Source organism: Acromyrmex echinatior, chromosome 7, assembly GCF_024713525.1.
Source record: "Acromyrmex echinatior isolate Ae372 chromosome 7, ASM2471352v2, whole genome shotgun sequence".
Lineage (NCBI taxonomy): Eukaryota > Metazoa > Arthropoda > Insecta > Hymenoptera > Formicidae > Acromyrmex > Acromyrmex echinatior.
The window spans coordinates 14,367,528-14,393,618 of NC_141858.1; the positions used below are offsets into that span (position 1 = coordinate 14,367,528).

At 36.5% G+C, this 26,091-nt stretch overlaps 4 protein-coding genes across 17 annotated transcripts; 1 reads left to right on the forward strand and 3 right to left on the reverse strand.

The window, feature by feature from the left end:
* Window positions 1-188: 188 nt before the first annotated feature.
* Mi-2 (chromodomain-helicase-DNA-binding protein Mi-2 homolog) lies at window positions 189-16,503 on the reverse strand. Of its 13 annotated transcripts, none has more exons than XM_087407925.1 (26): window positions 14,847-15,251; window positions 13,773-13,820; window positions 13,228-13,319; window positions 12,624-12,746; window positions 12,036-12,326; window positions 11,648-11,941; window positions 11,313-11,564; window positions 10,560-10,722; window positions 10,268-10,453; window positions 9,960-10,149; window positions 9,080-9,453; window positions 7,544-7,713; window positions 7,228-7,453; window positions 6,677-7,140; window positions 6,100-6,553; window positions 5,587-5,904; window positions 5,114-5,422; window positions 4,742-5,010; window positions 4,381-4,490; window positions 4,043-4,229; window positions 3,537-3,803; window positions 3,145-3,420; window positions 2,822-3,069; window positions 2,167-2,452; window positions 1,760-2,069; window positions 189-1,631 (listed from the first exon to the last, which is right to left on the reverse strand). In XM_087407925.1, the coding sequence occupies exons 3-26, from the start codon at window positions 13,306-13,308 to the stop codon at window positions 1,627-1,629; spliced, it is 5,853 nt and encodes a 1,950-aa protein (XP_087264051.1). In that variant the 5' UTR covers window positions 13,309-13,319; window positions 13,773-13,820; window positions 14,847-15,251; the 3' UTR covers window positions 189-1,626. The 13 variants fall into 13 exon arrangements, with proteins under 13 accessions (XP_087264051.1, XP_087264052.1, XP_087264053.1 ...); XM_087407926.1 differs by having other exon boundaries at window positions 13,764-13,820; XM_087407927.1 differs by lacking the exons at window positions 13,773-13,820; window positions 14,847-15,251 and adding an exon at window positions 16,042-16,503.
* An 846-nt stretch (window positions 16,504-17,349) lies between these two features.
* LOC105153697 (mitochondrial import inner membrane translocase subunit TIM44) lies at window positions 17,350-20,703 on the forward strand. Its single transcript, XM_011068707.2, has 7 exons — window positions 17,350-17,501; window positions 17,982-18,134; window positions 18,192-18,437; window positions 18,506-18,710; window positions 18,778-18,920; window positions 19,018-19,381; window positions 19,462-20,703. Exons 1-7 carry the CDS (start codon window positions 17,499-17,501, stop codon window positions 19,707-19,709), a joined length of 1,362 nt encoding a protein of 453 aa, XP_011067009.1. The 5' UTR covers window positions 17,350-17,498; the 3' UTR covers window positions 19,710-20,703.
* Window positions 20,704-20,776: 73 nt separating this feature from the next.
* Window positions 20,777-24,612, reverse strand: LOC105153706 (targeting protein for Xklp2). 2 transcript variants are annotated; one of them, XM_011068718.2, is made up of 2 exons: window positions 23,951-24,612; window positions 20,777-23,220 (listed from the first exon to the last, which is right to left on the reverse strand). In XM_011068718.2, exon 2 carries the CDS (start codon window positions 23,126-23,128, stop codon window positions 20,912-20,914), a length of 2,217 nt encoding a protein of 738 aa, XP_011067020.1. In that variant the 5' UTR covers window positions 23,129-23,220; window positions 23,951-24,612; the 3' UTR covers window positions 20,777-20,911. The 2 variants fall into 2 exon arrangements, with proteins under 2 accessions (XP_011067020.1, XP_087264063.1); XM_087407937.1 differs by lacking the exon at window positions 23,951-24,612 and adding an exon at window positions 23,352-23,934.
* A 130-nt stretch (window positions 24,613-24,742) lies between these two features.
* On the reverse strand, window positions 24,743-26,091 carry LOC105153730 (putative glutathione-specific gamma-glutamylcyclotransferase 2). The gene is made up of 2 exons (XM_011068747.2): window positions 25,732-26,091; window positions 24,743-25,662 (listed from the first exon to the last, which is right to left on the reverse strand). Exons 1-2 carry the CDS (start codon window positions 25,873-25,875, stop codon window positions 25,132-25,134), a joined length of 675 nt encoding a protein of 224 aa, XP_011067049.1. The 5' UTR covers window positions 25,876-26,091; the 3' UTR covers window positions 24,743-25,131.

The following is a 26,091-nucleotide window of genomic DNA, read 5'->3' on the forward strand; positions in this document are numbered from 1 at the left end:
TAAAAATTAATAGTTCTAAAAATTTGTATGACAGAAATTATATTGTATTTAAAAAATAAAAAATGCTCTGCGCATACATCTTCATATTAATTTTGTATTCATTTAGATGTATCTTCATTTTTTAAATTGCTGCATTTATCAAATAATATTATTATACTAGAAGCTTGAGGATAAATATATATATCCAATTCTAATTATTATTAATTTATTTCAGTAGATCTAGTACATACACAAACGATTCTTTTTTTTTCTTTTTAATAATATTCCATTCACTCCCATCGGCTTTTCTTCAAATTGTCTTTCAAATTCCATAGCTAAACTCTAAACCGATCTTGGAAACTTATGCCAAAAGCAGTAATTTGGCGAGTTCGTTAACGAAAATTTAAAGTAATTCTGGTTTTCGAAATTGGGTAGAAAAGACTGAACAATATGCATACGTTTAGTTAAGATCGTCGGTATCTTGTTGCGATTACGTTGCGTCACTCTACGGTAATGCATGGGGCATGTGTATTAATTGTGAATGTCTCACAATTAATAAATCTAGTATACGTGATTATAATTACCGGATGTTTTCTTTTTATAAGATAAATCATTATATATACAGAGATACATTACCGATGGTCCGATACCATACGTTCACACATAGAATAAAGCAGCCTATATTAGTTTTCGAATGTCGAAATGCATATTTTGTCCCTTATCTTAATATAATCTTAATGCAATCTTAATATGTATAAAGAAAGTTTGCTCTCTTACTAGGACACTAAAAATGGTTCATTCTTTCTTAAGTGATAAAAAATGCCATCAAAAAGAGATCATCTATCTGGATGATCCTCTGGATGATTTTTCTTGTCAAAAAAATAAGGGAGATATTCCATTTCTTAACAATTAAATTAAAAAATAAAGTTATAAAAAGAAAATCCGTTGCGGATATCGAAATTCTACAACCCATGCATTACGATAAGTGTATCATGCAGCAAAAGTTTCTTAGCTACGTTGTCCAAATGTCAGTCTTGACGCATAAAGTGATTGCCGTTATTCACCATAGTGAACATACAATTAGAAATAAACCGCAGGCCTTAAAGTATCGTGGATGTTCTAAAAGTTTATCGCTCGCGCGTAACCTATTGTCGCAAATTTCGTGAATAAATTACAAGTGATAAATTGTGTTTGAATTAGAGCACTTAAAAGTGACGACGTGGAGAAGTTTGACATTATAAACTAAAAGGTCTTAAATAGATTTAAGTAAATAATGTACTCGTTTTATGTTTTTACGTGCAATACACATTAAGAGCTAAAAGGATGTAAATCAAATCCTTAAAAAAACTTAAGAAAATAATCTATATCGATATTTCCTATGAAGAACGCATGTATAAATACAGAGAATGTGAAATCTTGAATCTAGATGCCGAATGTACACGTAATAAATACAGAAGTAATGCAACTCGATTTGTAAAATATTACGTTTTCACCTGGAAATCTCTTCATATCCTTTTTCTAGAAAAATTCAGCTAAAAACTGTAATTTACGAAAAATAATGTTACAGCGCAAATGATTCTCGCGAGACAGTTCAATTTGCGCTATTTTGAGTTCATGTTTGAGCCACTGTGATCCAACACTTAACATTCAGGCTGTAAGATACAATTATCTTGTTACAAAAATTGTATTGTATCAAAGAAATTATAATAGAGTAATTAACGATATTATTACAAAGAGAGTATAACTTCCACACTTTCTTTATCATTATTTTATCACGAACCTGTAAAGCCTTGCGGTGGTTGCCCCGGAACTGAGTATTGTGGTCTAAAATTCCCGAAATTAACAGCACCTGCGAAAGTGGCTGGCAACTGTCCTCCGGAGAAACCAGCCGGGAATTGTTGAGCCAGTAATGCAGCCTGTCCTGTTTGAGAACTAGTGGCACCGGGTGCCGTGGCCGCCAAACGACTTAATATTGACCTCTCAGACATTTGAAGTCTCTGAGCGACTGGTGGGATACGAGCCAGAGTTGCTGGTAAACGACTTACGTCTGATTTCATATCAGACAACAATTCTTCCAATTGGTTCAATACCTGTAAAATAAAAATCACATATACGTTTAGATCAATGACATCTCAGAGCGTTAGAAATTTATTCGCATATAAAATATTTAGATTTAGTTGAACGAACCTTATGTAACACAGCGTTCGCCGGTTTATTACCGGCGAGACTTTCCTTGCTAAGATGTTGATGGGATTCAGCAAGACATTCAACTTCAGCAAATCGCGCATTAAGACTCATAGCAGGATGATTAGGATCTTGTGTGAGATTCAAGTAGGCAGCTCGCCTCAACTGTTCTTCAATTACCAAAGCTTGCTCTAAGAGTTTAAAACGCCTTGCCAAAAACTTGTTCTTGATCTCCAAAAAGTTACCTTTTCCCATGTCCATCTTGAATGGTTCGTTGATAATTGCGAATCTATAATAAGCATAATAATTTAATATAAGTAGAAATAAAAGGAATGTTGAATCATAATTAATTGTCACATCATAACATTAAAACTACAATCAGAACTTTTTTATTTTGTAATTTAGAGTTACAAAGGTAAATGTGCACACTTTTAGGCTTTCATGGATATTTTTAGATATTATCAGAGAGGTCAAAAGGTTTGCAGGTTATCGTCGTGTCATGATCTATTGCTAATTTCGTTTCGTTTCATCAGAACAAGGAATGCACTGATACATTATTATTATACTGATACAGTAAACCCTTTGGCACCTCTGATAAATGTGCATCTAAACACAAGAAGTTCGTAAATAATTATTTATTAAAAAAAGCTTCTATTACCGAATATCGTTTTGAATATCTTGCCAACGCCCATAACCATGTGTGACAATACCCGCCAAAAGCCAGTAATCGTGTCGACGATGCCAAATATCGTATTCGCGACCAGGCGCCGCTGCCTTTTCTTCATTCAGCCAAAGCGTGTGCAATTCTGTAAAACCACCATCAGCTATGTTAAACATAAATTTACGTTTAGGTTTCATCACTTCTTGATCACAGTCCTTTACATCCTTTTCTTTGTTATCCTTCTCCTAGAAAAGAAATCGATATAAATTAAACTGATAAAATGAAAATAGATCCTTTTATAATCCTGTATGAGTACATACTTCTCGTTTTTCAACTTCTTCTTCATCATCTTTAACGATAACAACATCTTCTTCCGGTTCGGATTTCTTAATCTCATTATTCTCCACTTTATCATCATGTTTCGATACAGTTTTCTCCTCTTTTATCTCAGATTTGTCTTTCTCCTTGTCTGTGCTCTCCGTTTCAGTGTCTTTTTCTTCTTTTTTTTCCTCCTTTTCCTTGTCTTTCTCGGAACTTGGTTCCTCCTCCTCTTTAGAAATTTTCGAATCTTCCTTTGAATCTTTTGCATCACCACTCTAAAATAAATAATAATTATTTATTAATATATTTATGAGAAGTGATAACTTAAAGCATTTTCTCGTTAAACAAATAAACGATAATACTTTCATGATAAAAACTATCCAATACTAACCTCTTTATCTTTTGATTCATCCTTACATTCCTTAACTTCAGATGAATCAGAATTCACTTTATTAGTCTCGTTGCTTGTACCAGAAGTCGGAGTTGGTGTGGCAGCGGGGCTAGGGCTAGGAGCATTCGAAGTGGCTGGAGTAGCACTAGTGCTACTAGTACCTGTCGCTGCATCTCCAACTCCTTCTCCGACTTTGACAGGTTCTACTGGTTTACGTATCATCTCCGGCATTGAATAATAGCCATTAATGTGCTCAAATTCCTGTACCTATAATATCATATGCATGGCATTTTTCAAATTATTATGAAATTGGAGACAATGACTATAAATTTTTTCGATGTGACAATTCTGATAACCAGAGAATCATTTTTATCTTTATAAAAAAACCGTCTTTCTTAGAGAAATAAATTTTATTACAGTAGTAATAAAATTTAATTGCATTTTAGAAGTCCAGAAAACTAATTCGGCGCGTAGTTCGAATAATGAATATAATTCAATAACTGTACCTTCTTTCTAATCAAGGACATAACGCCGATTCTCGTTAATACATGCTGTCGACTGAGACCTTCTCGTGGAACACCATCAGCGAACGTGTCTGCATTGTCAGCACCTGGTTCGCAAAGGTGTCTCATAAAAAGAGAAACATAGGCTTTGAAATTCTTCTCAGATTTGCCACGCAGGTCGCGCACCAACCTAAAGTTTTAATAAAAGAATTTGAATAATATATAGTAAACAAAAAAGCAAAATATTTTTGTTTATTTTTGTTGCAAAGACATAATGCTAAATATAACATCAACAAGTAATTCTTATTAAAAAAAATTGTAAAAGACAATAATAATCTTACAAAACGCCATTGACTTGCCATTGAGAGTTGAAAGCATCTTGAGGCGGCATTCCATAACGCATAATTGCATTGAGGAATGCTTTCCGTTGCCTAGCATTAAAACCTAGTACCTACAAAAATATACATAGAAATTAAGTACGCAAAAATATAATAGATACATACAACTCTTATTTTGAACAAAATTATTTTGTTATATTTTTTTTTAAATCGTAAGATTTTTTAAAGTCAACAGTTATTTCGACTGTCTCGTTTGCGATTGTTTCTTTCTTGCTAATTTACTTAATTTACTTAATTTTATTTGAAATTTTCGAAAATATTAGTAAATGTACATATCATATATTTTTCTTAAATAAAAACCAACCTCGATATTTCCATTTACTCTGGCAAGTAGTGGTGGCAGAGGTCTGTCCTTTTCATCGCGTCTCTCCAATCTTCGTCTGCTTCTGCGAGATAACAAGTCTCCTTCACCCTTCTCATCAAAGTCATCATCCTCCTTATCGTCATCACTGGGCGCGCTAAAGTCACTATTATAATCCGACAGATTCTCCTGCCATGGTTGATCATCTCTTGCGCCTTGGTCGCCGGTTACACCACCATCCGTGTAATTAACTTGTTTACGTACTCGTTTGCCTACGATTAATTGGATATATATGAAAATACGTGTACGAATAGGATTTCAAATGTTTAACAGTTATTTTAATATGTATCTGCATTTATATCAATGCATACAAACCTTTTCCAAGTGTTCTAGCGATATCTTCTTGTTGCTGCTCGTAATGGTGTCTAAGCAGCTTGATCCAATATGCTGGATCTGTATTTTCCGCTTCTTGCTTAATTATTTCTGTATCTGCTTCTTCCTCTGTTTCACCTTCCTTTGTTACGTACGAGGCAACTTTGAAGGAACTTAAGTACTCGTTAGCCCAATTCTCCTTCTGCTCGATACCCTCTTTACTTCTGTCCAATAATTCGGCGACAGCCTTGTCGTCGTAATGTATAGCTTCATCTTCTTTACCCTCTTCTTCCTTGAATAATTCCTCCGTACCTGGAAATAAATTTCATTTAAAAAATCATTAAATTTATTGTAATTATATTAAGATAAATGATTGCTGAAAAGAATTGATAGCAATCAATTCAATATAATCGGATTGTTTCATTATTAGTTTATTGATTAATAGCAATATAATTAAAAAAGGTTAGAGAGCTTACCAAAACGTAAAATATCATCAAGCTCTTGTTTACTAAAATTGGCGCCTTTGCCGCCCATGCCTGGTCGCACAACCAAATGAGTGAGCATCATCTTGCGCTTAGCTACTTGTGTTACTCTTTCTTCCACAGAATTACGTGTGACAAATCGGTAGATCATAACTTTGTTGGCCTGGCCTATCCTATGAGCTCTGCTGAACGCTTGGATATCGTTGTGTGGATTCCAATCGGAATCGTAAATAATCACAGTATCTGCCGTTGCTAAGTTAATACCTAAACCACCAGCGCGCGTAGAAAGTAAGAAGACAAACTGTTGTGCACCTGTGAATGAAAATTTAATTTTCATTAAAAAGTAGATAAAAATATTTTTTTCTTTTCTATATTTCATTATAATTGATAGAATCAAAAGTAAAAATCAATCTATAACTTATTTTAAAATGTTAATTTAAAAAAAAATAACTATTTTTACAGAATAAAAAAATAATCAATATATAAATTAATCTGGAAAATACTTGCCAGGAGCGTTAAATCTATCGATGGCTTCTTGACGTTGCGCACCCGTTATATTACCATCTATTCTTTCATATTTGTATCCCTCACCCTCCAAATAATCTTCAAGGATATCTAACATCTTAGTCATTTGAGAGAATATAAGAACTCGATGTCCATCATCTCGCAGTTTCTTCAGCATTTTACTCAAGAGAACCAATTTACCAGCTGCTTTAATTAGAGCCGATGTCTCATAACTTCCGTTTGGTCCAGTCGGTGCTTCTTGTGATGCAGCGGGAAACAAGTATGGGTGATTGCAGCATTTCTTGAGATCCATCATTATATTTAACAATGATACTTGCTGACCACCTCCTTTTGGATTGAGAGCTTCAAAGTTCCTCGTTAAAATGTATTTGTAATATTTTTTCTGCATCGGCGATAATTCGACACGAACAATAAATTCAGATTTGCTAGGCATGTTCTATAAAGAAATATGATTGTTATAATGCCAATATAACACATTAATTAGAAAGTATGATTATATGATTTGGATTGTAAAATTTCGTGTACTGTAGTAATATAATATATGTACAGAATTACCAACCTTCAATACATCAGCTTTCAATCTCCGCAACATATGTGGACCAAGCATTTCATGTAGCTTCTTAACTTGTTCTTCCTTTGAAATATCTGCGAATTCATTTTGGAACGCTGCTAAATCATTGAATTTGTCACGGCATAAGAAATTCAATAAATGGAACAATTCTTCCAAATTATTTTGTAGTGGGGTACCAGTCAGCAAAAGTTTATACGCAATATTGTAGGAAGCTAGTAATCTAAAGAATTTTGATTGATTAGACTTCAATCTGTGAGCTTCATCCACGACTAAAACAGCCCAATCAATGGACCCTAAACACGCTGAATCTATGGAAATTAGTTCATAACTTGTAAGCAAGACGTTAAATTTAATCGAAGACGATCGGATTTTAGAGGCGCGTCCACTACGCACAGCACCTTCTTCAAATGACAATTCATTTTCACGAATCACGATACGGCTATCTTTGTCACCTAAATAAAGACAAAAAATATTTTATCACTAATATAAATCTTCTAATGCACGTCAAAAATTTTCATAAAATAGAAGACGATACCAACCCACATAAGTAACACAATAAAAGTCAGGTGCCCAAGTCTCGAATTCACGTTCCCAATTAATGATAGTAGACAAGGGAACAGAGACTAAAAAGGGCCCTTTACAATGGCCTTCTTTGTACAAGGAATATAAGAATGTTATGGTTTGAATAGTTTTTCCCAAACCCATCTCATCGGCCAAAATCGTATCTATGCCTTGACCCCATGAATATCTCAACCAATTTAGACCCTATAAATTAAGATTGTAGAAATGTAATGCAAATAGAGATTTTCGAAAGAGCGCGCAAAAAAATAGAATTTAAACTTGCTCGAAACTTACCTCTAATTGATAATGATGCAATTGCATTCCAGTCTGATCCAAATACTCTGGCTGTCTTTCGTACTTCTTTTTGAGATCCGTTGTAGGTTTATCTGGCGGTGGTGTGTATCGTTTCGGAGTCCTTTCTTCATCATCAATCAACTCGCGTGTTTTTGATTTCTTGCCTTTACCTAAATTGCATTTTATTTCTTTTATAAAAGCACAAGACACTTTGCGCAAATAGTGAATTAGTATAAGGTGTAGTAACAAGATATCCATTATTTTTGCATGAAATTGAAGGCTTTATTTAGTATAGTTAGAATGATCCGATTTAGGTCAAATATGCACCGTTTTGTTCGATAACTTGTTGCCATTTTGAAGGTAATTCCATTATGCCTCTCTCATAGAAACCCTCGTCCTTATTGGCAAAAAACTGGGACAGTCGATTTTCGCAAGCTTCTCTTGAGGCGAATTTTTCCAGCAAAATCATTCGCCATAGACAGGAACAGGTGGTAATCACTTGGAGCCAGGTCCGGGCTATAAGGTGGATGCATAAGAACCTCCCAACCAAGCTCCCGGAGCTTCTGGCGAGTCACTATCGATGTGTGTGGCCTTGCGTTGTCCTGATGGAACACAGTTCCTCTCCTATTGGCCAACGCTGGTCACTTCTGGGCGATTGCTTCCTTCAGATGGTCCAATTGTTGACAGTACAGGTCCGAATTAAGAGTTTGGCCGTAGGGGAGCATCTCATAATAGATGATTCTCTGCCAATTCCACCAAACAGCAAAACCTTCCTGACTGACAATCCTGGCTTAGCCACCGTTTGCGCCGGCTCACCGCGATTCGACCACGACCGTTTTCGCTTGACGTTGTCATAAGTGACCCACTTTTCATCACCAGTCACCATCCGCTTCAGAAATGGGTTGATTTTGTTGCGATTCAGCAGCGATTCGCAGATGGAAATTCGGTCCATGAGGATTTTTTGCGTTAACTCGTGTGGCACCCATACGTCGAGCTTCTTTTTGTATCCAGCCTTATTCAAGTGGTTCCAAACGATTTTTTGTGCAATGTTTAGCTCCTGGGCAATCGAAACAGTGCTTACATGACGGTCGGACTCGACGATTTCCATTATTTTATCGACATTTTCGACAATTGGCCTTCCAGAGCGTGGTGCATCTTTGACATCAAAATTACCGGAACGGAATCGACGAAACCAAAATTGCGCGTGATTGACTGTTACAGTATCAGGATCATAAACACTATTCACATTTTCAGCCGCCTGGCTTGCGTTTTCGCCCTGTAAAAAAACTGTAAAACTTGACGTATTTTCTCTTTGCTGATGTCCATCTTTGACGCGCGCTCAAACAATACTAAGTCAAGCAATCACAAAACTGTGTGAGAAGTTTTTTTAGTATGAAATCTTATCTTTCTAACGCCATCTAGCGTAACTCGATCGACTTATACAACGCGACTTATACAACGCGAGATATAGATTACTAAAGCCATCTATTGGAAAAATAATGGATTTCTTTTTACTACACCTTATATCTCTCTCACCTTTTTTCCCTTTACGTGACGAACTAACATCACAACAATTGGCGGCTCTGAGATCTAGATAGTATTCTATGGCTTGTTTCAAGCCAGGGATGTCCTCATGTTCATTTTCCCACGTTGCCTGGTCGTAACCGAGTTCTCTCCATTTCACGAGATACGTAGCCCTGCCATCTCTTTGCAATCGATGATTGATCACCCTGTGAACTACCAGCCACTCTGGACGCACACCATAACGATAGAAACGTTCTTCCAAATTGTACTCATCCCTGTTAGTGGCACCGTCTTGTTCTTTCAAACGCTTCACACGAGAATCACTTTCATCCAACGGTTCCTCCAACTTCGGTGGTTCATCCATGTCATATTTACGATAATAATTCCTAATCACACAATAATGTATCATATATATATATATATATATATATATATATATATATATATATATATATTGGGTGGATCCATATATTCGTTCGGTTTTTGAAGGTAAAATGAAACAAGTTTTTTTCAAGAACAAAGAATGAATTTTAATCAATGATATGATTCTCCATTTTTGCACTACTAACAAAAACCGAACGAATATATAGAACGAATATATATATATATATATGCCACAGGGTGGCATGAATATACGGCCCCACTCGTCCCGAGCAGGTAGTGTGGACTAAACTGAGTAGAAAAATCCTTTACATTTTGTAATGCTCGCATTAATTAACGAGATACAAAATGATATATTCATGCCACCCTGTGTATACATATATATTTGCAGCAATAATATTATTCGCGTAATTTTACACACACACACACACACACACACACACACACACACGCGCGCGCGCGCGCGCGCGTAAAATTATGCGAATAATATTATTGCTGCAAAGATTTGTACCTGTACATAAGAGGATGAAAAACGTCAAGTTGTAATTCTGTTATCCAATCGCAATGCCAATAAGACATATCGGCCCATTTAACAAAGAATTCACGCATTTTTCTTTGCTTAGGTGCAGCCTTGCTCGTGGAGGGTTCCTCCGATGGAGTATCTGAGCACTCTTTCCATCTCCAAGTTAATATTTTTGCCACTAAAAAAGCAATTTAATTAAGAGGCTACATATTTGTGTGTACTTTTAAATACCGTCTCTGCCATCTACAATCAATATAAAATTACTAAAGAAACATATCATACTTGTAATGACATACCTTTTCCTCTTAATGGTGGGCAAGAGCATCTAGGACATTTCCAATCGCCGTCAGGAATCTCTGATAGAGGAGGATTCAGACAATGCGTGTGATACGCGCTTGTACAACTGTCACAGCATAATAATTCTCCGCCATCCTTGCACACTCTACAGAATTCCATATGTTCATCGTCATCTTCTGCTGCGCCTGATAGTGCAAATATAATTGTAGTTGTCGTTTTCTGAATGATAAGCAGAAAGTTTTAGAAAGGAATAAGGAGATTTAAGGCAGTGGTATGGGAGGACATGGGTACCTGCAATACCTTCTCCTTCGCAATGAGCACAACTCCATTTTCCTTCTGGTGTTTCTTCCATTTCGGGCTCTAAGCACACTAAATGGTATGCTCTGGGACATGTATCGCACAATATAATTTCGCCGCCTTGTTGACATACTTCACAATAATCCTGGTGGTCAGTCTGTAGAAAGCAAAAAGAAATTTGGAAAATAATTATTCCATTTTGATAGGGATCAGGATAGAATAATTCATATAATAATGCAAGATGTATTAACGAAATTAAGATATGATGTATAATTAAGCATGTTGCAATGTTAAGGTGATTATGCGACTTTAAACATTGCAAAAGGAAGAAACGTTTATAATTATTTTAAGGCAGAGTAAGTCAACGTAGCATATGCGTTCTTGAAGTTCTCTAAATATCCACTTGCACATACGTAATATATTTTTACCTTTAAATTTTGCGCATATTAAAAAGGCGATATATTCTCTCTTAATTAAATTTAAAAATTTATCCCATTAGCTATCAATCAATTATCAATAAGATAGCTCTATATCGGATAGATTTGTATGTAAATTCAAATAGAAATTATAAAAAGAATATCAGCTGTGATAATATTAACAAGCATAATGATTAGACATGCGCTGACTAGCAAATTATAAATAAATTTCCAAGCTTTTAGTATGAGAATAACTATTATGTGACAGTCCATGATTGCAAGCACGTTTAAAACAACAATGAACGCATAAGCAGATGCTGCTTAACTCTACCTGGAGACCTTCCTCTCCATCCGGGAACTTGGAAGTTGTCTTTGTCTTCTTCTTTTTCTTAGTCTTGTTGCCGATTTTGGTTTTCGCCTTTCTGCGAACTGGCGGTTCAGCTGGAGGTTCTACCCCACTCTCTTCAACATTGCCTTTGTTACCCTCAGCACCCGGAGTTTCTTCCGCATCAGCTAACATTTGCTCGAACTCCATGTCTGAATCCGCCGCGGAACCAGCAGCACTACCTTCTGCTTCTTCGTCCTAAATAATTTAATCAAGATTTAAATAAAAAGTTCTCGAGTCTCTATCGAGAAATATAATCAAATAAGAAACAGAGCACATACCGAACTGCCTCGTTTACGTTTCCCAAGCTTAATCTTAAGCGTTGGTACTTTCGACGCCTTTTTCCCTTTTTTCGCTCTCGAACCTCGTGATTTTCTCTTTCTGTCACTGTCCTCGTCATCTTCCTCCTCCTCTTCGGCTTCTTGCATAGCACCACTTCGATTAGTTCTAGCGTTTCTACTATCATCATCTACATTTGTGGATGACACATCTGCATCTGGTTGCGTATGTGGATTTAATTCAGAGAAATCGCGCCACTTGGCTGCCACCAACATCATAAGTTTTGACATTGGAACCTAATTATGCAAGAACAAAAATTATTTAAGTAAATATAATAATAGCTGATATCGTATTGTATACAAGATTATTGATATGTAAAGATGTACGCACTTTCGGATTTTCTTTTGCCAAGAGCGGTCTGACATGCTGTTGAAACAGTTTGTATGTCGTTAAATTTTGGAAATCGGCATCGGAATATTCAATTTGTACATCTGTTAAACCAAATGTATTGCACACTTCTTCGATCGTGGGCATGCCTGTTGTAGGTTCTTGACTCTGAGTGGTCGATGTATTATGGCTGGAAGATTTTCTAGACGATGATTTTCTGCTTTTTCTATTGACTGCATAGTCGCTATCTTCACCAGCCGCGTCACCCGCTTCACCGCCACCGAAATCACTTTCCTAAAATGTTATGTAAAGTATTAAACATTAGCAAAAAAAAATATGAATTTTTGTCAAAGACGAAATTCTTTATAAAATTACTAAAATACTGAAAAAATCCAAATGTAATTGATATTTATACGTGTATTATGGAACTTACGTAATGCTTTGTAGATAAAATATAGTAAAGTACAGATATGTATTTGCATTGCAAATGAAATGCAGAAAAGTTGACTTATTACTCCTGTCGATCTTTATTAAGTATGAAATGTACTATTCCAACTAAATTATATATATTATGCAGTAATGTTTCCTTACATCTCCAGAATCAGATTTTTTCTTTTTCTTCTTTTTCTTTCCTTTTTTATCCTCACTACGTGCTTTTCGCTTTTTCCCCTTCTTCTTTTTTCGCTCTTCTGGTTCATAATCATCATCTTCTTCCTGTAAAGAATAATTTTCATGTTTTAAACTTCTGGAATAATATTCAGATTATTAAAATATTATTACAAAAATTAAAGATAGGAGCATAACCTTCATGGCTATGAATTATAAGGGCAATTTGGACCAAACTCTGATTAATTTAAACAACATTTTATCAATATGAATAAAACTATTAAATTAATCAATAAAAATATGTAAAAAGATTTAATCTTAAAGTTTTTCATTATCTGGTTAATTTGTGGTTAGGCTTAACCTAATATTTTATTCAATAGGGTTCATTTATGATGACGTCATGGATGAAGCCTTTTGGATGAAACATCAGGTTAAATTTAACTACAACTAGATAATGAAAAACTGTGCCTAAGTGATTCTGTCTGTCGAGTTAACAGTCGAGTTAAATTAATCAGGATTTAATCCAAGTCGCTCGTAAGTATTATTAAGCATCAAACTTATTAACAATGCTATAAAATGTAAAACTTACTAGTCTTTGAGATTCTTCAGCCTCAGATGATCCATCTACTTGCTGGCCAACATTTGATACTTGTCCTCCAGTCTCGTCCATGTCATCCTCTCCTAAAAGACATGTTTAACATTGACATCGTTAAGGATTGAATTAGGCTTTCTACTTTCAGTCAAATGTAAAAAGAATAATAACTATGACTTTCTTACGGCTTTCTTACGGTTTAAGACTTAAAAGTTTAGGTAATGGCTATTTTATATAATATATATATATATATATATATATATATATATATATATATACACACAGAATAAAGGTCTTAGTAACTAAATCACTATTCTGAATCATATTTGCAAAACAATATCTTGTAAACATAAAATAGAAGTCAGTGAATTTTTTTTTTTCAGAGCAGCAATATGAAAATAATCATAATGTAATGACTTGACATTTTACACTTTTTTCATAAAAAATATCTGTATTCACTCTAATTCCACTATGGCAAAATTTCCTTTCCATGAATGCAATAATTCTTATCTACATATTACTACACTTTATACCTGTTATACCTTATGAATCACGATCCAAATTCTTTAATCGAGCCGTAAATTTTCCACCTAAGTTCCGAATAATAATTAGAGAAATGGATTAAACAGTATCGAAGTAAAACAACGTGATTAAATCCGAATTTCACTCGTGCCGTAAATTATCAGTGAAGGAACCTTGGCTCACAAAGGTGTACACGGCAACGACCGAATCAATCGCGACGCGGTGTCCTTAATTATGTATACACGGCGAGAGCGCGGGCGAGAAATCTGGTAAAGGTATATCGACGTGAAGGTGAAAGAGAGGCGAGGGCGGCGAGTCGTACGCGAGATTCACGATTCACGATCGACGACCGCGGTGACGATCGGCACCGGCACGAGACTCACTTTCTCGCGAACGCGGAGGACGAATTTCGAACTAATCAACGTTCCCTGAGTGCTTCATCCGTGAGTGTACATCCGCCATTTTCTTTAATAGGGCCATACGTACGCTACATACATTTGACATACGGGCGCGCGTACGCTGCGCACACACGCGCACGGCGCGCGTTCTTGCGCGCGCGCGTGTGCATGTGTGTGTGTATGTAGTGTGCACGTATATACGTATTCACGCCACGCGTATTTACGCGGGCGCGACGTCGGCGCGCTTAATTTCCGCTGGCTTGACGATTTCACCGTAGGACGTGGGATCCGAACGCGAAATGAAATACGTATACTCGGGTGAATCTTTACTGGGCCTTTACGCGACGGTGGAGGTTAGACGCCGGCTGTCGCGCGCTCGCGTGTTGTGTGTGTGTGTGCGCGTGTACTGCGTGCGTGCACGTTGCACACAACGACGCGACGCGTGTACGTGAAACGCGGATCCATAACTCGGTGTTTTTTTCTTTTTTCCTTCTTTCGCGCGGACGCGTCGTAACATGGCGCAAATGCAATTATGTCCCCGTCGATTGGGAACCGTTTTCGCGATGCCCGAGAGACGTCGAACTCGCGAACGTCAATTCGCACGGCCGACGTTAACGAGCATTTTCTATTACGAAATCGCGAAGATCGAACGGAGATAAGCCGCCTAAGTTCGCTTCGTCGGTCATTACCGCTTACCACGAGTGCACGGGCGCCGTGCAACCATGTTAGATTTGCAAATCAACGACCATGGCTGCGTTCGATTTTTGTAACTCGCAATGTTCCGTAACTCTTCTATGAATATTATAATTATGATTACGCAAGCGCGCGCAACGACGACGACGACGACGACGACGAGCGTTCTCGGATGAGATATGTGATAAATCGAAAATCGAGCCCGGCGGATCGAAAGAAAAACAAATAAATGCGACGAATTCGGAAAACAAAAAAAAATCGCTGTATTGTCGAAACATGTATCCTCCTCTCTCTCTCCTTTTTGCCAAACGGAATTCCGATTCTTCTATAACGAAAGGAATGCGCTGACAAGTAAAGTAGTAAACACGAGAGCGAGTTGATCGAGCTACTGAACGCCGGACAGAGAAAGAGAGAAAGAGACGGAACGTACACCATGTGCACGCTCTCCTCGGTGTCACTTGCCATCCTCTTTTTCTTTGGCGGAAAGGTGTCCTTCCAGCGGCGTTGGAAGCATTTTGACAGTCGTTTTGACAATCAGGATGAAAAATGAAGAATCCAGGGAAACCCGGGGAAACCGGCATGGCATCGGAGTGATTGATACGGCAGCCATTGATGAGACGAAAAAGCGCGCGTCTCGCGAGCGCTGTACAATATATAAGTACACCAAACAGCTCTCGTGCGATCATCCCGGTGCCATTCTCGCGCGCGTAATCTCTTTCTCTTTTTCTCTTTCTCTCTTTCACACTTTCACTCGCATCACACAATTCTCTCGTACTCTCACCCGCGTAGTTTTCGTCCATCTCCTCGTCCGACGCCATACCCCAGCGAGTCCGCTTCTCGGCACCGAGGACGACGATAACGATGACGACAACGAGACACGACAATCACGATGACAACGACGAGAAGTACGAGAAGTACGACGCTTCGCAATTTCGGCGACGCCGCTTGTCCTTCTCGTATTCTCTACCTTCACACGTCCGTTCACTGCTGTTCACCACCGTGTTTTTCTCACGGGCGCGTAGAAACGCCACAGAAATGCAACATCAATGCCGTCACGGACAACGCTCCGGACTCCGGCAATGCGGCGTGTGGCGGCGTGCCGTCAGTGCCGTCACTCGGGACGCTCCGTATATTAGATATATATCTTACCGATCTACGACGAACAACGACGAATGCTGCTCTTTCGCCACCGTCTTACCGTCGCCCGCCGGCGTGATTCGTTTCCCCTCGTTCTCTATTCCATTTTATTCCCACCTCCTTTCGATGTCGTTCCCTTCGCAACTTCTACGCCTCTCTTTCTCTCTCTTTCCTTTTTTCTCCTTGTCACTCTTCACGTCCGAAAGTGAAGTGATGCCATCTCGCAGACGCTTACAGCGCATTACGACACGTGGAGGGGATAAGTGGGGATAACCTGCCAAACACTCCATACTATGCGTACCATTCAACAGCCGTACTCAAGCGGCGCGATTTCCCAACAATCATCCCCACCTGTCCCCCTCCATTCGACGTAGCGTGTCGTAAGCGTCTGCGAAGTGGCAAAATGGCAATGCCATTATGGCATCACGGTGGAGCGCGGCCGAAACCGTCTGTCGGATCTGCACGCGAGCAGCGGGCGTCTCTCCTCACAAAGCACAGTTTCTTCTCTGTCCTTCCTTCCCCTCTCTCCTTCCTCTCTTTAATCTTTTCTATCTTTCTACCTGCCTATTATATTGCCACGTCAGACCGTTTTTGCGTTCTCTGTATCTTATGATCGTATCGAGTAATTTATCAAACGGTTTTTGCCATTCTCTAAAAAAGTTGCCGTTCTTTGAGAAACCGCGCGAAATTGCGTTAAATCAGTTTAATTAACGCCTTCAGGATACATCCGTTTTGACGTTTTCTCTTCTTTCTCTGTTCTTTAAGATCGAATCAATTTAATTGTAAATCGAAACAAAATTTCTGCTTCGTTAGATTAATGACGTCAGAAGCAAGAAAACATATAATGAATATTCTTGCAGAATATTAGATTTGTTACTTGCAATTTTTGTACTTGGTGTCTTCGCTAATTTTTCTCATTTCAACTATATAAATTTTTATTTTATTTTATTTTTCAAAAATCGTAGAGACCTGTAGATCTATTTATTGCGAATATTCGCAATTACATTGCAATTTTAATAATAATTACTAATTTCCTTTTGTGTTAGCTGCATTGTTTAGGGACAGCTGTCTCTCAATAAAGAAAGTAGCTTTGTAACTTTGTAAAATTCTTCAATACAATTGGTTTATATATTTAGATCCAAAAGCAAGAACCAATGACATTAAAGAATTTTACAAAGTTGTAAAGCCGCCTGCTCTGCCCTCTGCTGAACGCAGTCAACGTTATATTGTACAATAGATCTGTTTGCGTTATTTGCACTTTTGGTACTCGACATCTTCGCTCTCTCTCTTTTCAAGGAAAAATATGTATCTGTCTCATTTTAAGTGCAAAAATTATTTGGGGATTTCATGCAACGTGATAGACTTATTGGCAGCACTGTTTTTTCTAGGGAAAACAAGATGAACAACCTTAGTACTAGTTTAGCGTTTTCTGATGTAGAGGGCGTAACCGAGTAATTCGTCAGCATACGGCGTATTCACGAGGACCTTTTGCCGGATATATAGACAAATTTTCGTAAAATGGTAAATAAATTGTATTACTAACTAAACCATCGTCACTCGATAATTTGATTTCGCAAACGAAATGCCACGCCTGCATTATTCGTCAATTGTGCATAAATTCACGATCTCGTTTGCAAAAACCGGTGGCTTTTATCGTTAACGCTAAGGTTATCTTTCCTTTGGAAGTTTCTGTTTGTTAGACTCATTCGTACGATTGCGAAATATTGCACGATCATTAAAGTGATTTGCGTTAACTCGCGGAATTATCTTTGTTCACGAAAATGCATCAATTACATTTATAACAATTTCACGCATCGCATTGCCGGTAAAACCTCTATGTCGAATGATGCACGTTTTCTCAATAAGATTTATTATTCAGCGTGATTGTCGAATCACATTTGATTGCTAACAAAATAAAAAATTTCATGCGTACTCAATTGCCAATAAAATTGTTTGAATAACAATCGTCATTCAAAGCAAGAATTGTAATTGATTTAATAGTTGCAGAACGTTGCATCATGTAGAGTGAGTTTAAAAGGAGCTTCGAGATTAGTACGATCAACGAGAAGCTTGAGAGATGGCTCGAGAAAACGTGTACTATCGCCTATGCTTCCATCGACATCAGTGGAATTGCTCAATGCACAAATGCAGTCGGTAAGTTCCTGCTATGCAAATAAGTTACATCAATGATAAGCAATGATGATTTTGCAGCTTCGACTATATTCGAATTCGGCACGACGGCCAAGTTTTCTGTCTCAGTTGATCGAGAATATCAAGCAGGAGATGCAGAAAAATAAAGAGATGAAGGAATCATTAAAAAAGTTTAGAGAAGAGGCTCAGAAACTGGAACAATCAGAAGCATTACGAACAGCACGACAAAAATTCCAAGCTGTTGAATCTGAAGCCAGCAAAGGTTCAGAAGTAATCAAAGAAAAACTGGATACAATTAAAGAAAAGGTATATATCTACAATTAACTCATGTATAATAATAATGTTATGTATAACAGTGAATTTATGTTTAAAAGATGCAAGAAGTTATCGAGGAGGCAAGTAAGACTGAATTAGGCAAACGTGCTGGCCAGTTGGGCGAAGAAATAACGAAATCAGCCAAAGGAGCGGCGGAAACGATTTCTGAAAAGCGCCAAGCACTTGGTAAGACAGGTGCATTTCAAACTATATCACACACCGCAGAGGCCGTACGGAATGAACTTGACCAACATGGAATTCTAGGTAGATAGATTTGGCTGAATAGACAGAGAGTAGAGTGCAGGTTAAATTTCATTATTGCTTAATGCAGGCAAAGTTTACGTTCCGCCTAAAAAACTAAGAAAGAGGAACGAAGTACCAATAGAACCTAGAGAAATTATGCCTGACCAAAAAACGACAGGTGTGGAAGTGCACAAGGACTACATGTTTGCCAATGCTTGGGAAAATTTTAAGGTACCTATTGGACAATGTCTTGTAATAAATTTTATGCAATGTACAAATGGGCATTAACAAATGCCTCTATTTAACAATATCGAATGTTCTTTTAAAGGATAAAAATCCATACGTGAATAAGGTAATGGATTGGAAGACAAAATTCGACGAGTCAGATAATGCTGTACTACGCGCTTCCAGATTGCTTACGGACAAGGTTTCGGACATTATAGGTGGGCTATTTCAAAAGACTGAGCTATCGGAAACACTTACAGAGATCTGCAAGCTGGATCCCACTTTTTGTAAAATACAGTTCTTGAAGGACTGCGAAACCGACTTCATCCCGAATATTCTCGAGGCGATGATTAGAGGTGATCTTGAGATTCTGAAAGACTGGTGTCACGAAGGACCATACAACATAATCTCGCAACCGCATAGAGAAGTTAAGAAATTAGGCCATTATTCGGATAGTAAAATTCTAGGTACATATTTATACATAATATTCATTAATTATACGATACTTTGAAATTGTGAAAAATAAAAGAAGGAATATCAATTACAGATATCGACAATGTAGATCTAGTGATGGGTAAGATGATGGAACAGGGACCGGTTTTAATAATTAGCTTTCAATCTCAACAAATCATGTGCGTGAAAAACTCTAAGAACGAAGTGATTGAGGGAGATCCCCAGAAAGTTATGCGTGTCAATTACGTTTGGGTACTGTGTCGCGATCGAACGGAACTTAATCCAAAGGCCGCGTGGCGTTTGCTGGATCTCAGTGCCACCAGTTCGGAGCAATTGGTATAGCGTGAACGAACGCAACATAAACTAAACTATTCAAAGTTTACGCGGCTACGTGGAATCGTGTAGTGATGTCATTCGTGTACATTACCGTTATTATTCATATTAAAAATACGATCGAACGTGTCAAGAATTCTTTAACGATCGTATTAAACGATTACTGATCTAGTACATAACGTATCCTGTAAATTGGAATGTTTATGTATACAAAATTTAGTAACGCAATATCTGTAAATTTTAATTGTATTTGATCTAAGTATATACACGTGCTAAGTTATTTACAATATAATATATTTGTAAATGCATCGAAATCACGTGGTGCGATACACTTTGCCATCACATACAGCTTGTAATTATTTAAAAATAGGTCATAATTAAGATAATATCCATTTATCGTGCACATAACAGAAGTAACATAATTAGTTAATTGCGATATCGATTAATGTTATGTACTTTGTTTTATAAAATTTTCGTACTATTCTATATTCAATTTTGAGAAAAAACATTGGTTAGTATTTAGAAGAATTTATATTACAAATTGACAAATATTAAAATCAATTTTTATACAATATTTACATTGTCAATTATACAACAAGAATAAGCCAATTTTTATATAGTAAACAGAAAAAGAATAGGTTGTTTTATTGACGAAATGATAAAAATCTTATTTTTTTTTTAATATTAAAATAACGTCAAGAATAATTACAGATATTGCAGTTGAAAAGCTTTCCAAAAACTAAAAATGTTTTTATCATATTTGAAATATATTATTGTAATTGTGTACAGCACGAGATGGATATGAGAATCTGTTAGTTTGACTATATTAATAAATGCATCTGTAATAAAACTATATATATGAGTGTACATATGTACAAGCTGATATTAACGAATGATTATAGCATACATTTAAATTATAAAGAGAGCTGTTGATTATTTTTTAAAGAATATTATAAAGTTCGATTTGGATTGAAACGGAATAAAATGATATCCTGCGAACAAATGATTATAGTATTATTTTTTTCTATTTAAAATCATGCATGTAGATAAGAGGAATACCTTATAAGAATGATATATATATATAAACTACATTTTTTATTCATATTCTTCATAACATTATACTGTGTTGTAATCTTTATATAAATATATAAGCGAGTCACAATATTATATAATTTTTTTTCAACCGAAATATTCTAATCAACGTATCATATTCATGTTTGCTTCGATTTGAGTTTACTCGCAAATGCAGGACTCTGCGGATTGGTCAGCTTTTTCGTCGCTTTAAGAATAACTGGCGATTTGTACATTGGCATCGGTCTCGCTTTCACTTCCGTTAACTTGCGCAGTTCTACTTTCATTAATTTCTCAGATTCGAGTCTCTTCTTTTCTGCTTCCTGACGCTTTGTCTCCTCTTCCATTTCCTTACGCCTCATCTTCTCGTTAAACTCATATCGTTCCTTCGCCCGTTTATCAGTGTTTAATTTCAGTGGATAAGCTTTCAATGGTGCTTTTTGTTTATCAACAGTGCTATTCGCTTTCTCTACATTCTTCCTCTCTGCCTTTAAAGAATCAATATTCGGCGCTTTGTTTTCTTGATCTTCTGCTTGCTCGCTTACAATCTTTACATTCTTGCTCTTCGCTGAAAGATTCTCTTTGGATCTACCACGAACCATTACGGGTTTGAAGACTGGTACCGGATTCGCGCGGAATACACGTGCTTGCTTATCCTTTTCGAGCAGTTGTTTCACCAAGTCCTCCTTTCTTTCAGACATTTTCTTGTCCCGATTATCAAAGCTGAATGGACACGGTAAGATGGATTTCTTTGTTCTATTCTGCTGCTGCTGTTTGGCCGGTGGTGTTGGTGGCTTCGAGAAATTTGGCACTGGCCTGGCATGGAATTCGGTCTTTGTTTTACTGGCTTCTTGCAGATCTTTCAGCCGTTGCTCCTTTTTTATTTGTAGATCCTTATTGCGCGCCTCGAAGCTAAACGGTATGATGCGTGTCACATTTTTTGTTGCATCAATGTCTTTTGGTACACCAAAGAATGATATTTCCTCATGTTCGACAATGAGACCTGAAGGATCGGTTACCAGCAATTTTGTGACATTCTTCGGACCATGAACTTTTCCATTGGATTCAGTAGAATTATGCACAATTACCGTCGGCTTCTTCATCACTCGTGAGCCTCGCAGTACATTAGGTGGTATTGGATTGGCTTTTATCTGATGTTTCTTCATTTCTTCCATTTCCAGTTTCTCACGCTCTTCTCGGCTCAGCACAGTAACAGGACGCGACCTGTTCTTTGATACAAGCGCTGGTGAAATCGGTATCGTTGGTTTTAAACGGTTCTGCAACGTCTTTGACATTGGCATACCAGTCGTGTTATTCACCTTACTTCTGGTGTGAAAACGCTTGGGCGTCTCGTTTTGGAAGCGCGATACTGCCTCCGCTAAACTGACATATTTCTTGTTGACTGATGTTCTGCGTTTTTGTAAGCTTCGTCTATGGTTATACCAGGTAAGAACTGAATGCTTATTCGAAGAATGTGTTCGATTGCCTGACTCGATCGTAGCGTCCACATCGTCTTGACTGTTCTCTTCCTTGGTTTTCTTATTATCAGATGATCCTTTTGATTCATTTTGCCGCTCTTTATCGTCTTCCTCGTTATGTTCTTTATTGTATGCTTCATTACATTTTTCAATGTCTTTTTCATGTTTTTCATTATATTCCTTGTTATCTTTTTCTTCGCCTTGTTTTTCTTGCTTATCTTTAAAGTCTTCTACTACATTATTCTCATTGTGATTTTCAGGCTTAAATAAGGCATGACTAACCGATGTTTCTTTTGCATTTTCAGACATGTTAGTGCCTGAAATACAGATATTCTTGTTAACTTTCGTGGACTTTTGCACAGAATCTTGTTCAGATTGAATGTATTTATTCGGTACACTACGACAGTTGACCATTTTAGATGGTTTAATGATTTTAGACATATTCGGTGTCTTAAAAACAGTCGACTCTTGGGTAGTTTTATTCAGTGCTTCTCGAGTTTTTTTAAGTGGCATTTTACAAAGGTCCAGTTGCCTCATCGCATCGCTGAGTACTTGATCATAAGTAGTAGTAGTCTCTCCTAGTTCCACATTATTACCATTTTTCGGGGAAGCTATTTTGATAGGAGTACTCTTTATAATTTCTAAATCTGCTTGTGCCTCTGTACTAGTACATATGACATTCGTGTTAGACGTGAGCTGAATGTTCTCTATATTCTCAGAAGTAGAATCACAGAAATCCTCTATGCGTTCATGTATTGCATGTGATTTTTCAAAAAAGTCCTGCATTCGCATCGGACTATGAGTCTCAGTAAAATCTACCCATTGTGGTGCTTGCAGATCAAGGTCCTCCATTGTGTCAATAAGTAAAATATATAGCATACACGCAAAATATACTGGTATCAAGTCATAAAGAAAAAAATAATTACTATATGTCAAAATATAAATGCCATCCAACAGTAGTTAATGATAATCTGCAACATAAAAATTTGAAATCTTAAATCATTCTAAAGATATATCTAGTATTATATATTATAGTATAACAAACAATAAGTAATAATTAAATGACAAAAAATATATGTATTTTAAAGTATAACTAACGTACCTTTTTCCTCTTATTTTATTTATGTACTTTTATTTCTAAATTATAACCATATTTGCATTTTAATCATTCTTAAGCTACCAAAATTGATGTAACAATATGACAAGTAAATGCAAATAGAATGTTATTGTTGGAGAACTATAATTATATATATATATATCAAAATATAAAACTTGACATTTTGAGACACTTTCCAATTCACTTTTCAATCTTAGTGTTTGCATACATAAAGTTTTAAATTGTATTAGTCTAAGGAGCACAATAATAATCTTATAAAGCTAATGATATTTAATGACATTTCTTCATCAAAAAGAGATAGTTGATTAAATATCATTTCTAACTCATCAATGTTGAATCTGTTATAACAAATTTCCTTATACAAAAGACATAAAAATAAAAAATCTCGTGTAATGTGACACATTTTATATGTCTTTTATAAACAATTAAATAAAAATAATTTTATTTTAGTAGCAAGAGAAATATTTATGCAACTGAATAGTTTTTTTATATTATTTTCATTCGAATGAATTAATAATTAGATCTCGCAGATCCAATATACTGTTGTTGCAGGATCAAAATAAAGGCCAATACTACATACTCACATGTAACTATTTACGTCAATTATTTGCGTCTCTTGTCACACAAACTGCTCGTCGAGAACTCGTATGCCACAAATTTCTTCTCTCTGCAATTTCTACTCTTACTTTTAGCTCGTATTCAATTAAACCCCTGAATGCGGGACAGAGCGAAACGCCAGTGAACATTCCACGAGAACAGCCAACGACAAAATCAAACGTACGTTACACTCATTCAAGTTTGAATCCTTCCACGCCTCATCCGGATTGGCTACGTTGTTGCTAGCCGGGTCCGAAGTTCGCGCATGCGCATCGAACGACACGTCTACAATTAAAAAAAAAATATCTTCGAGATTAGCTTTTTTCTGACAGTTTCCAAAAATTACGTAAAAGTTTACGTAAATTTTTCACAAATTTTAGTAATGGATTATGTTATTTTGTTCTCATCTGTCTCTTCCATTTCTTTGCCAACGCTTCGCTATTCTTTGCTCCTGTAATATCGCACATGCGAAATTATCGTTATCGCAAGACGCATGCACGAAAGAACCCGCCAGATCATAATTCGTTCCGATTGGCTGACAAATGGCATACGTTTTCATAAAAGGGAAACATAAAGCTCAAAAATTCCTACGTCGTCTAGAAATTTCCATTGCGGGAATTTCAAATTCTACTTTCTACAGAACTTTAAAAAATTAGTAGTATATTATTGTATACATGAAAATTAATAATTTCAAACAAAATTTTTAATTATATAATTTACAATTTTATCATAAATTTTTTTCAGTGAAAATTCGAAATCATTGATAAAAATTGCAGCTATTTTATACGAAAATATGATTTATTTGATAAATAAGATTTTTTTATCAATAATTTAAAAATATTATATAGTGCCTAACTATACGGAAATATTATCATTTTGCTATTATTTTGGTCAGTGCAAAAAAAGTTTTGTCTCTTTAGTTTTTTCTTTCTCTCTCAGCCAATTGCATCAATAGTGTCGAGATTCGCTATGATAAAAACTTCTTAATCAAAATGTTTCGTATTATATTTAATAAGTTTGCTACATAAATACAATCTTAATCAGAAGATCTCTAAATAGAAAGAAAAAAAAAATGAAATAAAATAAATATTCAGATTATCAAATATTAATTATATCGACTGATGACACAATTGGCTATATTTTCTTATATTAACACAACTATTATATTTTATGAAAATTGATCAAATTCCCATGACTCTTCTGTCTGCTGCTCCAATTCTTTTACAGCTTTTTCTAAGGCAAACAGATGTTCATCTTGCACACCAGGGGCTATCGTGCGCATTGCAGATGCCAATTTATAGAGATATTCTATATTAGATCCACTAATGCCACGTGAAACAATTATATGTCTCGCAATGGTATCTATGTTCTCCATTCCAGCAAAATTTGGATTATCTTCTTCACCTATATAAATAGTGAGGTAGAATGGAGCTTCATCCAGTACAGTTGAAAGCGATGTCGTTGAAAAAGTCATTCTCGAGAGATCATTCAAAGACACATTGGTATTTGAATCACTTTGGGTAGACTTGAAAAAATCACAGGGATAGAAGAGGACGGTTTTTTTTATGTAGCCACCTTTTTCTCGGAAATCCAAATGATTCACTACATTTTCTATATTCTCGGAAGATATCTTGTAAGCGAGTCCCCACACTTGGTCGTCGGGATTAGTAGAGGCAAGCAATGTCACCACACGTCCAGGCTGTAAAAAGAAGATGTATAGATGAAGATGTATAGTTGATGCGAGAGAAAGCAATTGCATCTTGCCTACCCTATTGGGCACGCCTCTGTGATCGGTACTCTTTTGATAGAAACGCCTGATGTATCCTTTGATGTAGCCGACAAGCTTTTTCTCATATGGAAAATCTGCTTTCCATATCAAAGAACCATAACCAAACACCCACATGCTCGGCATGCTCGCTCGCTCGCTCAACGTCGGCCGAAAGATTTCTTTTTATGGTTGACAACAATGACAATCACGTTATGCAATGTAGACTTTGTCTAATTTCTTGAGTGACGAGCTTGTCTTTTAATGCCGTGAAATAACTTGTAGATGACTCCACTCCAAAATTATGCTCCATGTTACATCCAACGCGTCTGTTACGCCCTGCAACATAACCTATTTATCTGT

What these genes read in the sequence shown, in the direction of transcription:
- Mi-2 (XM_087407916.1), bottom strand. Translation starts at nt 15,453, where the DNA reads ATGGCTGCCGTATCAATCACTCCGATGCCATGCCGGTTTCCCCGGGTT. An exon ending in CGCCAAAGAAAAAGAGGATG is followed by an intron (nt 13,320 to 15,305) that starts GCAAGTGACACC and finishes CATGTCTTTTAG; the next exon opens with GAGAGGATGACATGGACGAG. An exon ending in TGAAAGCTGATGTATTGAAG is followed by an intron (nt 6,554 to 6,676) that starts GTTGGTAATTCT and finishes ATTTCTTTATAG; the next exon opens with AACATGCCTAGCAAATCTGA.
- LOC105153706 (XM_011068718.2), bottom strand. Translation starts at nt 23,128, where the DNA reads ATGCTATATATTTTACTTATTGACACAATGGAGGACCTTGATCTGCAA.
- LOC105153697 (XM_011068707.2), top strand. An exon ending in TCAATGCACAAATGCAGTCG is followed by an intron (nt 18,135 to 18,191) that starts GTAAGTTCCTGC and finishes ATGATTTTGCAG; the next exon opens with CTTCGACTATATTCGAATTC. An exon ending in TGACCAACATGGAATTCTAG is followed by an intron (nt 18,711 to 18,777) that starts GTAGATAGATTT and finishes TGCTTAATGCAG; the next exon opens with GCAAAGTTTACGTTCCGCCT.
- LOC105153730 (XM_011068747.2), bottom strand. Translation starts at nt 25,875, where the DNA reads ATGCCGAGCATGTGGGTGTTTGGTTATGGTTCTTTGATATGGAAAGCA. An exon ending in ACAGAGGCGTGCCCAATAGG is followed by an intron (nt 25,663 to 25,731) that starts GTAGGCAAGATG and finishes TTCTTTTTACAG; the next exon opens with CCTGGACGTGTGGTGACATT.